This window comes from Arvicanthis niloticus, chromosome 21, assembly GCF_011762505.2.
Source record: "Arvicanthis niloticus isolate mArvNil1 chromosome 21, mArvNil1.pat.X, whole genome shotgun sequence".
NCBI classification, from domain to species: domain Eukaryota; kingdom Metazoa; phylum Chordata; class Mammalia; order Rodentia; family Muridae; genus Arvicanthis; species Arvicanthis niloticus.
Window position 1 is genome coordinate 30,642,775 of NC_047678.1, and position 13,590 is coordinate 30,656,364.

Consider the following 13,590-nt stretch of genomic DNA (forward strand, 5'->3'; position numbering starts at 1 on the left):
AGTAGTTAAGAGCACTGCCACTTCTTCCAGAGGACCCCAGTTAGGTTAGGTTCTCAGCACTCCCGTTTGTAACTAGGGTGTCTAACATCCTCCTGGCCACCATAGGCAGCAAGCATGCATGTGGTACACATAATATGCATGCAGGCAAAATACTTATACACATAAAGTAAATAGTTTTCTATAAGACCTGATGTGACTGTTGCTGACTATAACTGAAATAAATAAGCTTATTTATTTGTTTGTTTGTTTATTATTTTGGCAGCGGCTGGGGTTAGGGGCAGTTAATTTTAAGACAGGGTTTCTCTGGGTAGTCCTGGAACTCAGGATCTGTAGATCAGGCTAGCCTTGAACTCAGATTCTCATGCCCCTCTCTGCTTCCTGAATATTGGGATTAAAGGCATGTGCCATCACAGCCTGATTTGTGCTTTATTTTCTGTATTAATAAAAAGAAGCTGGGTTTGATTACACATACCTGTAATCTGAGTATTATGGGGGCTAAGGCAGAAGATTCATTGTGAGTTAGGCTAGCTTGGGCTACATATAGCAAGATCCTGTCTCAAATAAGTAAAAAGAGCAAAATAGCCCTTGACTTTTCTGCCATGGAGAGAGATGAGAATTGTGTAGTCAGCAGTGACTCATCTTGGGTGATTGGTTGGTCCTGAGCCTTTATTTTCTCACTGTCTAAAAAGCCTTGGCTGGATCTAAAGTTTTATATTTTGGTTCTTGTGAAAACAACTGATGAGAGGCTCTAGAAATGTGTTTTCATTTGCAGTGTTCATGTGAGACTTGTCTTTGCCCCAACAGGCAGTCGCAGTGGTACAGAATGGCAGACCTCAGTCTTGTGGATGCACTGACAGAGCCACCTCCAGAAATTGAGGGAGAGATAAAGCGAGACTTCATGGCCGCGTTGGAGGCAGAGCCCTATGATGACATTGTGGGAGAAACTGTGGAGAAAACTGAGTTTATTCCTCTCCTGGATGGTGATGAGAAAACTGGGAACTCAGAGTCCAAAAAGAAACCATGTTTAGACACTAGCCAGGTTGAAGGTAAGTGTTTAAGCTGAAAAAAGCATTCAGAGTGCAGATTGGGGTCATGACTTGTCACCACTGAGGTTCTGATGTACACTAGTCACTTGAAGTTTCTATTGGAAACCAGGGATAGTCTTAACACTCAGAAGACAGAGACAGGTGGATCTTTGTGAGTCCAAGGGCCAGCCTGGTCCACAGAATGAGTTCTAGGGCATTTAGGGTTACAAAGAGAAACCATGACTTGAAAAAACGAAAAAAGAAAAAGGTAGAACAAAATCAAGGAGAAGGACACATTGCTCTTCAGTGTTGATGAAGGTGGCGATGGTCTAATCCTAGTGTCTTCTGTAGTGTTCATCTACTGTCTAACCTGCTTCGTAATTTCCTCTATTAAGATTCCTTCATTTGAACACATAACTTTGTGAAATTAAATGCATTAAATTTGTGCTTATATTCCAGCTCATGTTGGAATCAGAATGTTGCAGTGATCCCATGTTTGGAGTAAAACACACTTAAATCCTTTAAGCAAGGGCAGCTTTATTAATATTTGCCTGTGGGTTATTTAGTTATTTGTTAATTTATTTATTTAAGTTTTTTGGCTGTGGATTTTTATATCTATATTTAAGAGGGATATTGATTTAGTTTTCTAGTGATTTGTATGTACATTTGGTTGATGGTTTGATATTTTGAGACGGAGTCCTATGCTGCACCTCAGGCTGCCCTGGAAGTTACTGTTTGCCCCATCTTATCAGCATCTTCAGCATCTCTCCTTCATGGAGCAGCACTTTGAGTGTGAGTCAGCATGCTGTAGTCTTTTGTTTGGTTTTAGAATTGAAATCATGCAGACTTCAAAAATGAGTTGACTGCCATTGAAGTCTGAGGTAGAAATATTGCTAGTTTGAGAAGTTGATCTGTGTCTGAAATGAAATGAAGCAAATAAAACAAAGCCCCACACAATAGATCAGCAGACAGAGCATGAGCTGGGGAAGTGTTCCCCAACGTCTATCTTCTAGAGTATATGAAGTTCTCTGTGTTGGGTTTGAACCCCATGTAACTAGCTTGGTAGCAACACACCTGTAATCCTAGCACTTGGGAGGTGAAGCTTGCTTTGTCTGGTTCCAAGACTGAGCCACAAGTGACTGGGGGGTGGGGGGGGAAGAGGAGGAGGAGGAGGAGGAGGAGGATGGATGGATGGATGGATGGATGGATGGATGGATGGAAGGAATAGTACTATTCAGGTTATGTTTCTTTTCATTTAAGGCAGGTGGTGTGTTCACTGTGAATATGGAGGCCAGCAGACAATGTTGGGTGTTGTTTCTCAAACACCTTGTGTATGCCATATTAAAAGGCAAAGGACAATTTACAGGTGTTGGGAGCCGACTTTAAGCAGAAAGCGGCTAGATCAACTTTGCATCTGGAACCATATACCCTGATGAGAGACTTGTTTTTCAAAAGCCTACAACAGCTGAAGCACACTCTGATAAATATATTGTTTATCCCACATAGCTTGTTTTGCTGTTTAGTGACCCCAGCTGCATGGTGCACGTGGTAAAATGTTTTCACCTGTGTTCCCCTGCTTGTGCTTATAAATACCCAGGATTTCCTTGTAAGTGTGTGGTGTAGGAGTAGTAGGAGTAATAGGAGAAGTGTAGTGGTGGTAGTCAGTAGGAGGTGTGACTATAGTCTGTGGGAGACAGTAAAGGAGACTTGACTACAGATCCTCTGGCTTGTCTCTATTCTTCGCATCTCTTCCCCTTTATCCCCACTCTCTCTCTTGACCAGAGCACTTAGCCCCAAAGTGTGGGGCAGTGTGGACAGCAACATAGTAGCCCCAAAGCGTGGGGCAGTGCGGTCCTCAACATACAGGGGCTGTTTTTTTTTTTCCTTTGTGGATCCTGGAGGTTTAACTCAGGCCATTAAGTTTGGTGGCAAGCTAAGTCCTCACTTAGCTGTTTCACTGGGCCAGTGTTTATTTTTTATTTTATTTTTTGAGACACTCCTTCACTGACTTGAAACTGGCCAAGTAGGCTAGATGGGTAAGCTTTAGAAATTTGCCTGTTTCTGCCTTCCTCCCCTGCCATTTTTCATTGGTTCTGGGTGTTTTTCAGGTCCTAACTTGCAAGTTAAGCATTTTACCACCTGAGATGTCTTCCCAGTCCCTTAGCCCTCAGCTGTCTTTTTAGTGTTGATGTAGGAGTGATATAACACTTTTGACTTTCTATAACTAAAGTGGAAAACCTGCTGGCTTTGTGTATACACTCTCTATCAAGCGAAGAATTGAGATTATAAGATCTTGTCATATTCACATAAATATTTCCTCCAAGGAGAAGTTTGGAGTTCTTAATAGAAAATAGTTCACAGTGGTCTTTTGACTGAGTCACATGAAAATAAAGTAAATTCAATAGCAAGCAAGGAAGGAAATGGTAAGGCCTAACTATTGTCGAAGCTAGTGGTAGCTGTGATGTTCCTCCCACTCCACTAACTGGTTCTCTTCAGAATTTGAAGAAGCTTATTTCTTAATTTTCTGTTTTCTTATAGCTGTTTGATACTCCCACAGTGGAGGACTGATGTAGATGGGTGAGGATAGGAAGTAGTGGAAATAAGGGTTTTGTTATTGTTGTTGTGCTTCATCTTATTTTGCAGAGTGGTAAGGGTTGTTGAATCAGGGTGCTTTTATATGTTGGTAGTTTTTGCTGTTCTAGAACTCTGTAGGCCACGCTGGCCTCCATCTCACAAAGACCCTTCTGCCCCGACTCCTGAATACTGGAATTAAAGTGTATGCCATAACACCTGGCAGTGTGTCATCTTGAGTGATTTGTCAGGAAGAGGAAGGTTTGTAGAATCATTTCCCCCCTTTTTTTCAGGAGTGAGAATTGAACTAGGGCTTCTGACAGGTCTTTACATTTGTGTGTTTATTGTGCACATGCATATAACATGGTATATGTATGAACATCATAGGGTATCATATGAGAGTCAGATTTTGCCTCCTACCACTGAGTCTGACAGAGTGAGCTCAGGCTGTCTGGCTTAGTGGCAAGCATCTTTACCAACTGAGCTATTCAGCCAGCCCTTATTTTCTAACTTTTCTAAATTTATTTGTGTCTGGTTTTTTATAGATTATCGTAGTTTTTTTTAAAAAAAATAAGATTTTACATTTGTTTTTTTCCTAGAAAACACTTCTAAACGAGACAGGGTGTCTCTATGTAGCTCTGGCTGTCCTGGAGCACACTATTAAGGACTGCTGGTCCTGAATCCAGAGATCCGTCTGCCTCTGTCTCCCAAGTACTAGGATTAAAGGCAAGTACCAGTTGTAGCCCAGCAAGTTTTTTCCCCTTTTCCTTTTTTTTTTTTTCTTTTTTAAATGAAGACTGGTGAGATGATTTAGATGGAGAGATGGTTAAGAACACTGGCTGCTCTTCTAGAGAACCTGGTTCAGTTCCCAACATTCAACATGATGCTTCACAACTACATGTAACTCCAGTTCCAGGATATCCAATGTCCTTTTATGGGCTGCACATGTGATGCATAAACATACATGCATGCAAAACATCTACACATGTAAAATAATAATAATAATAGTTATTATTTAAAAATAAAAACTAGTATATCTAAATATCTAAAAAGATTTTTCTATGTGTGTGTGAAGGTTTTATTGTATGGGTGTATGTCTATACTATATGCATGCCTGTTGAGCCTACTGGAACTGGGGTTGTGGATGTTTGTCAAGGGCGGCCATGCCCAGGTTCTGGTTACTGAAACTAAGTTCTCTGTAAGAGCAACAAGCGCTCTTAACCTCTGAGCCATTTCTGTAGCCTACCAACACAGCTTTTAAAAAATTAGTTTTTGAAAAATGTGTATTGAGTGTTTTGCCTGCCAGTTATATGTGGGCTGTGTACATGCATGGTACCTGTAGAGGCCTGAAGAGAGTACCAGATCCCCTGGAACTGGAGGTAAGGATGGTTTTAAGCTCCTATGTGGGAACTTGGAACCGAACCTGGATCTTTTGCAAAAGCAGCAGGTGCTCTTAAACACTTAGTCATCACTCTGTCCCAAGAACCAATAATGTTTTAAGAAAAAGATTTATAGCCAATCAGTGGTGGTGCATTGGTTTAATCCCAGCACTCAGGAGGCAGAAGCAGGTGAATCTCTGCATTCAAGACAGCATGATTTACAGAGCTAGTTCTAGGACAACCAGGACTACCCAGAAACCCTATATCAAACAGCAACAGCAAAAAGAAAAAGAAACAAAAAAGATTTTATTTTATTTTCATTTATGTTTATGTATTTGTATGAGTTAGGTTATGTGTGTGTGGATGTTCATGGAGGCTGTAAGGTGCCTGGAGTTAGCATTTGTAAGCTGCCCTACATGGGTTCTGAAAACTGAATTTAGATTCTGGGCTATAACAATAAGTAGACTTAGATGGAGAGCCATCTCTAACCACAAGTACGTTTTTTGGAATAGTTTTTTAGGCATTATGGAAGAGCTCTGAAGACATATTGTTACTTTTGGTCATAAGATATAACCTATACTATTCTGGAACTTTGGTCCTCCTGGTTCAACTTTTTCAATGTTGGGATTATAAGCATGTGCCTCAAGGCCTTTTGTACTTCATTATTTTTGTTTTATTTATTTATTTATTTAGCTCAAACTTGAGGTTCAAACCTAAATTTGTTTTTTGTTTTTGGAGCAGGCTTGGTTAGGTTCTCACTTGTTTGATTGTTTGATAGTAGGCTCAGGCCAATCAAGGGAAGTTTAACCCATTGTGTCATGTCTAGATATATAAGGAGCAGCTGAATGAGCTATACTTGTAATAGACAATAGTTGTTTTTATTCCTTCTAATTATTAAATGATCACCCTAAGTGTCTTTAACTAAAAAGTGAACAGTAAACCATGTATTGTAGTCCACACCTATCATATCCTAGTTTGATAAAGAAATCAAGGTGGTTACATAGGCCAACCTGAGCTACAAGAAACCTCATCTGAAAATATAAATAAGATTAGTTGATGAAATCAGGATAAGAAAGTTGCTTTTTAAATTAACATGATGGCACCAGTTTCTCCAAGAATTCTTTTTTTGTTAAAGTGAGGAATGAATTTCATGAGTGGGTGCAGTGGCTTGCTTGTCATCTACTGCATTTGTCATTGTTTCGGGATGTATTGCTCTTCCCTGATTACTCCTAAACTGCCCAATGCCTAGGAGATTGTTATGAGACGCTATGCATGCCTTTCAAATACTAGTAACAAAGATTCTGTGACTGTCTTGTATCTTATTCATTGTAAAGTAGTCAGTAAGTTTGTGGGCAGTTTACTTAAGACTTTTCTGTGTCCCATTTGGAAGATAGAAATTAAGACTTGAGTTCTTTCAGGCTAGCATTTATGTAGAATAAAAAAGTTAGGTGGTGGTATCAAATGCCTTTTATCCCAGCATTTGGAAGAAAGAGGCAGGTGGATCTCTGAGTTCTAGGCCAACCTACCCTGGTCTACATAGCGAATTCCTGGTCTGCATAAAAAAAAATAAAGAAATTAGTCTAGGACAGTGCTCCCTCCACAAGGATGAGCCTTTGTACCAGTGTTTCCCGATCATGTGGGACTTGGGCAAAGTGCAGAAGTATACTATGGGGCTTCCTAGGCTAGAGGATGTAAGTTAGTCTGGACAGGATAAAACTGCAGAGTATTTCTGTTCATATGACTTGGCCTTAATGAAATAGTGCAGTCTGCCAAAATTCGCCACAAGGGGGTGATGTTGGTAAGAGTCTGAAAGCACAGAATTGCATACCCTTGTGTTCGCCTGTGCTCGCTATTTCTGTTTGCTCTAAAGTTTCCTCATGGCTGTTTCCTGCCTCTTGGCTTTTTACCCCTTTTCTTCTTGTCTTTTTGTTTTGCTTTTTTTTGAGACAGGGTTGCTCTAGGTAGCCCTGGCTGTCCTGGAACATAGCTTTTCTCTTTTTTTTCTCCCTCTTTGTGTGGGTTCTTCTCTTGTGTCCTACCTAACAATATCTTTTGTGACTCAGCTCAGCTTCTCCTAGCTCAACTGCCACCTTCTCAATGACCACCTTTTCACTCTTTGACTCTTCTCCTTGACCTCACTTCAGTCCTTCTCTAATACCATTACCTCTTTCTCTCAGTCTTTTTAAATTTATTTTTTAATAAGTTTTAAATTTTATTTTATGTATATGAATACACTGTCGATCTCTTCAGACATGCCAGGAGAGGGCATTGGATCCCATTACAGATGGTTGTGAGCCACCATGTGGTTGCTGGGAATTGAACCCAGGAAGATCAGTCATACTTTTAACTGCTGAGCTATCTCTCCAGCCCCTGTTGCCTTTTTATATCCTCTTCTATGAAGGTCATAGGATCAAGCAATTCTAACGGCTAAGCATTCCCAAAGAGTCAGTTGACTGGCCATTTGGTATTCCTTAAAGGGCCAGGCACACAAAATAAATCATACTTCATTACCCCCAAATTGTATTTGCTACTATATATTGTAATCTTGAAGCTTCCCAAGTGTTCCTATGCTATTGTGATTTTTGTGTCTCCATTCTTTCCAAGTCTTTTCCAGGGGTTTCAAGTGTTGTATGTGATCTTTCTGTTGATTTCTCAGGAACACATCCACAACTGAGATAAAAACCTAATAGTGATGCTTTTCTTTCCTGTAACTTGGGTACTTCTTGAATCTTTTATACTCCTAGACTGTCTTATTTTCTAGCATCTTGTTTTCTGGATTTCCATGTCGAAGTCTCAGAATCTTTCTGCCCTCTGTTCTATGAACCTTTGGGTTGTAGTTCTGACTTGGGCATGCAGGATGTGGTATTCAGCAATCTGTCTTAAAGTTCTGCACATAGGCCTGTTGCTCTGAATTGTAGATGGCCTCTGTATTGCAAGAGACCAAAGTCTGCTCATAGACCTGTCAGTGGTTAGGTACTAAAGGTCTCTTGGCCAGGCTTTTTTGACTATCAGGTCAAGGCAATGGCTGGTCAGGCTATCTTTTCAGAAGATCTCCTATTCAACTCTGAGCTTTATTTGTTTTGATGGTATCCACAGCTTTTTGTTTCCCATGGAAAGATAAATCTATGTCCCCAATGCAAAATACTCTCGGATTCCATTCTGATGTTAACACATCCTTATATAGGCTTATTTAATTCCACCCAATAGTATATGATTCTTTCCTCTGGTTGCATGAAGACAGAGCACTCATATACATACATACATACATACATACATACATACATACATACATCTAAATAATAAAAATCTTAAGTGAATAAAAATAAATGAATGAATAAATAAAACATCTGAAAACCCATTGTGGGTGCTGAAGCCCCTGGATGTGGCCTTGTGGACAGTAAGCAAAGCCTTCATGCTGCTCTAGTAGTACAAGTGCCCATGTCCACTGGCATACTGTGGACACAAACACAGGATCCTAGCAAACTAGTGGAACCTCAGAATGGGCCCAGAACAGAGCAGTGGCTGCTTCAAGCCCCCACCCTCCATCTTTATGGAAGTTTGCTTGAGTACTGGCAGCTGGCACCTCCCCATAGTGCCAGTGAGATGATTGGCTATTCCAGAGCTTGTGTCAATTCTCCATTGATCCAAAGGCTGTATAAAAAACTTTTGCTGCTGTGCAACACAGTAGCTCTGCACCTCAGTGCTGGTATCTGGAGTCTGTTTCCTTGGTTTGAGACTCCGCCTCTTTCACACCCCTCACCCCCTGGATCCCAGTTTCCACAATCCCCTTGCCAGATTTCATTTCTTTTATTGCCTTTAGGGTTATTTCCAGTAGGTAATGGAGTTTGATTATTGTTATAGGATATTTGATCACATTGTGAATCCCAAGATTGTGACCTGGAGAAGCCTTCTTGTGGTGTGGCTCAGCCCTAGCATGCTCCTACCTGTCTACGTACTTTCCTTTTCTCCTTCCTCCCTCCGTCCTTCTCCTATCCTTCTTCCTTCCTTCCTTCCTTCCTTCCTTCCTTCCTTCCTTCCTTCCTTCCTTCCTTCCTTCCTTTCCCTCTCTTCCCTTCTTCCTTTCCTTCTTTTTCTTTCTCTCTCTCTTTCTTTTTCTTTCTCTTTCTTTCTGCACATATCTAGCCCAAGAGCTAAATAAAGCCAACGTAGGTTAAGATGGGAAGCAAGCAACCAGTTGACAGGGAGTAAACAAAACGGAAAGACATTGAGTTGGGAGGTATTTAAGGTAGCTGTAGGGGAGAAAGGGCTTTTTCCTTCTGGGATTTTTTTTTAAAGACAAAACCAGAAGATATAGGAATAATAGAAAAAAAGATAGATAGTCAAATCTACTCTTATAGTTCTATGTATATTGATACAAATATAAGGTTATATTTTGGTTACAACATACTATGTATCAATTCCTTTTATGATTAAGAAATGCAAGTTAATAGTCAAACTTGTAGTTTTGTTAGGTATTAGTTTAGTTAATCACGGATGTTTTCAAAGTTAATCAGATAGTAAATAGCTAGAGACAAAAAACATTTGCCTAGTCAAATATACTGAGATAGTTAGATGGCATCTAAATCTGTTTTATTAGTTTAAGACATTTTTTTTTTTAATGAGCCCCTTGATTATTGGTAGAGAGCTACTACCAATTTTTTTTTTAAATATCTTTTTCCCCCTTATAAGGACAACATTTAATTGGGGCTGGCTTACAGGTTCAGAGGTTCAGTATATTATCATCAAGTCGGGAACATGGCAGCATCCAGGTGGGCATGGTGCAGGAGGAGCTGAGAGTTCTACATTGTCGCCTGAAGACTGCTAGGACATTTTCTTATAATTTTCTTTTCTTTTTTTTTTTTTTTTTTCGTTTTTCGAGACAGGGTTTCTCTGTGTAGTCCTGGCTGTCCTGGAACTCAGAAATCCGCCTGTTTCTGCCTCCCAAGTGTTCTTATAATTTTCTTGGCTAGTTTCCAGGTAATTGGTCTAAAACCTTTACTGTTAACATTGATGGTTTTCATGAAATATTGAGGCTTCTGATACATTTCCTATTAAATTAATAATTGGTCAGTTTCTTCATTTCCTTGTATTGATGGACCTGGCAAGCCTGTATGAGACCGAATATGGGTGATATATAATGGATATATAGTTTCTATTTCTGATTGGCCATTGCAGTTGCATAAATAACAAGGTTAATTCTGAGTTATCTGCAATAAATTCAAGAGTATCTGTATGCAAAACAACTCTTCTGCATATTGAGAGTCATTAAATATATTAAGAGGTTCTGGAAAATCGAATGATACCATAAGAATTGCATACAACTCTGTTGAACTGAAGCATATGGGCTTTGAATTACTTTGCTTATTTTTTCGGACTTATGTAACTAGCCATTCCCAACTTATTTGCATCAGTATGAACTGTAAGTGCTTTAGGAATTGGTACTCCTTTTACAATATGTGTGAGAACCCAATTAGTTCTCTTGTTTTTAGGATATTTGCTGTTGCTACAAGCTATTTGCCAGTCTTCACTATTTATTACCCATAATGAAGTAATCTCAGTGTTAGTATATGGCACTATGATTTCTGCTTGGTCTATTCCAGACAATTGACATAGTCTTATTCTTCCTTTTATTAATTAAATCAGAAACCTTTTCTATATGTCTTTAATTTTTTTACTTTGTGTGCTAAGAAGATCCATTCTAAAATACTATCTTCTCTCTGCATATTGAGCCCAGTAGGAGAATGAATTGAAGGCAGAATAACCAAATGCAGTCCATTTTTCGATCTATATGATGATTCACATGTACATCCTGCAGTCTCTTTTCTACTAAAGTTAACTTTCTCTGCTTTCTTTGCTAGCAGTCATGTACTAAGTCTGAATCTCCTTGTAACATTTGAAACAAATTACTTAACTCTTAAGTAGTTCATCTGGTTGCCAGCTGTAGCCAATTAATAACTCCCATTAATTTTTGAAAATCATTAAGAGTTTGAAACTGATCTGTATTTTCTGTGGTTGAATTTTTTTTTTTTTTTTGATTTATTGTATAATGCAGATAGGGGATAAAATCTTCACTCTGCTTTTTTCAGAAGCAATCTGCAAACCCCAGCAAGGCAAAATTGTTTTTGTTTCAGTAAACATTATCTCTAAAGTACCTGCATCAGACCAGCCAACAAATTATCATCCCATGTAATGATAAATAATGGATTGACAAAATTGCCTATGAATTATTCTTAGCAGTTGTTGCATACAATAGAATTGTACTATTTAACATTCCTTGTGGAAGAACTTTCCACCAGTGCCTTTTTAAAAAAAAACAGGTTGAATATTATTATACATGGGCACTGTGGAGCCAATTTTTTCTTTATCTTGCCCTTGCAAGGGGATAGTTAAAAAAACGAAGTCTTTTACATTTCTTTGGTAAAGGAATTCTAGGTTGTAATGGACCCATTGGTTGGATTACTCTAGTCAGGGCTCTCAAATCTGTTAACATTCTCTATTTCTCTGATTTCTTTTTTATAACAAACACAGGGAAATTCCATGGGCTGGTCCACTCCTCTGTCTTTTGAGCCTCTAGGTGCATTAATTAAGCTTTTTTGGTTTTTTTGTTTGTTTGTGTTTTTTTTGTTTGTTTGTTTTGTTTTGTTTTGTTTTTTTTGTTTTTTTTTTTTTTGAGACAGGGTTTCTCTGTGTAGCCCTGGTTGTCCTGGAACTCACTCTGTAGACCAGGCTAGCCTCGAACTCAAAAATCCACCTGCCTCTGCCTCCCGAGTGCTGGGATTAAAGGCGCCACCACTGCCTGGCTTAATTAAGCTTTTTAAGTGAAGGCCACTGCTCTACTCACACAGGCTTCTTAGCCATTTTAAGGGTAGGGCTATTGGTATAACTTCAGCAGTTCCCCTACCCCCTTATAAACTTTGGAAACTCAATCCCTGTTGTGTCCTGTTTTGGACAATCTGCACAGTCTGTAATTTTGTAGCTGGCTAGAATGTATACTAGAACATTTTTTAAGAATCCTGTGGAGTTCCTATTGTCAGTATCTTACCAATAAGAGTTGACAATGCCCATGCACCTGCTGTAACCTCCAGAGGAGGTGAACAATATGGAGCAAACCTCAAATCCAGGTTTTATTTGTTGAAGTCACAATTTGACAACAGAGTTTCTGCCAGATTCCTTTAGTCAGGAAACATGATCGGTTATGACATAGGACATCACATTATGGTTCAGAGAAGTACTCTCAGAAACCGATAATGTTGTCAGGAAGAGACAACACTCTTGGGAGTAACTTTTCATTAGTCCCTAGAAGATATTTAGCCCATGCACTGGTTGAGAAATAGACCAAGAGATCTCTTCCTAAGCACCTGAGGGTCTGACTTACTCCGATTGTCTAGGAGGCCAACCAGTGAGGAACTTGAAGGTTTCTCGGGGGATTTTGTCCCTACCTTGATGAGTCAGTGGCCCTCAAATTCTGAGATGAGGTCCTAAAATGATACCTTCAGAAGTAGTCCAGCATGAGCCCTCAAAATGATACACTCTGTGGTGGTCTTGATGGCATTCATTTATTTCTGCCAGTAAAGAATTAACAGATTGGGGGTGGGGGGTTGCGACTGGACTGTAAAGGAAGATTAAAGAATAATTTTAAAAAATTTAAGAGACAGGAAATAACTGAAGGGCAACAGGTAGCAGTGTAGGAAACCCTCAAGCTCTGAGATTAGATGCGGGTTATCAGACTTGAATAGCAAGAACTTTTAACCTCTGAGCCATTCAGTTGTCTTACGTATTCTAATTTTGTATGTACTTTAATCTTGAAAACTTAAGTGACCAAGAATATAGTAACAAAAGAGTTATTATGATATGGTCTCAATAATTTGAATTATATGCTAAGGAAACTTTTCAAAAATTATTCTCGCCAGGCGGTGGTGGCGCATGCCTTTAGTCCCAGCACTTGGGAGGCAGAGGCAGGCGGATTTCTGAGTTCAAGGCCAGCCTGGTCTACAAAGTGAGTTCCAGGACAGCCAGGACTACACAGAGAAACCCTGTCTCGGGGAAAAAAAAATTCTCATTTTCTAGAAGTTTACACCTCCATTTTAAATTCTTTTAATCAATATAAATAATTGGAAACCATCTAAATTCCAAAAGAATTTGTTAGTCATTAGTAATTCATCGTGTTTAGGCCGTGCTTTTGTGTGATTCTGTGCCTTCCTTACCTGCATATAACTTTCCCATAATAACAACTCCGAGATTTCTTACATATGAATAAATGACTAGGTCAAAAGCCTTGGATCGTTCCCTGACTAGCTTGTAACTTAATCATCCTGTTATTCTATTCTAAGTTCTGCCACCTAGTTGGTTAGCTTGTCCTCAGATCATGTGACCATCTTCTAGAGTTTGGGGGCTAATCTCCTCACCTCACTCTATTCCTAGAATTCCTCTCTCCATACTAAAACTTCCACCGCCCTATTTCTTGCCTAAGCTAATAGGCCAACAACATTTTATTGGCAGATGATGCTACCGTACAATACAAGAGATTCTCTCTACACTTTTGTTTTCTAGTTGCATGATTGATTTTCTTGTCTCTCTGAGGGAATTATGTCTTTTTTAGAATTCTTATTTGGTCA

General features: G+C 39.3%; 1 protein-coding gene across 23 annotated transcripts in view; it reads left to right on the forward strand.

Annotated features, from left to right (window-relative positions):
- The window catches only part of Map4 (microtubule associated protein 4), a 148,237-nt gene that overhangs the window by 49,172 nt on the left and 85,475 nt on the right, over positions 1-13,590 (forward strand). For all 23 annotated transcript variants that reach the window (XM_076917905.1, XM_034483635.2, XM_034483636.2 and 20 more), the window contains exon 2: positions 805-1,046. In XM_076917905.1, coding sequence (XP_076774020.1) covers positions 824-1,046 — 223 coding nt within the window. In that variant the 5' untranslated portion in view covers positions 805-823. The remainder of the gene's footprint in view (positions 1-804; positions 1,047-13,590) is intronic.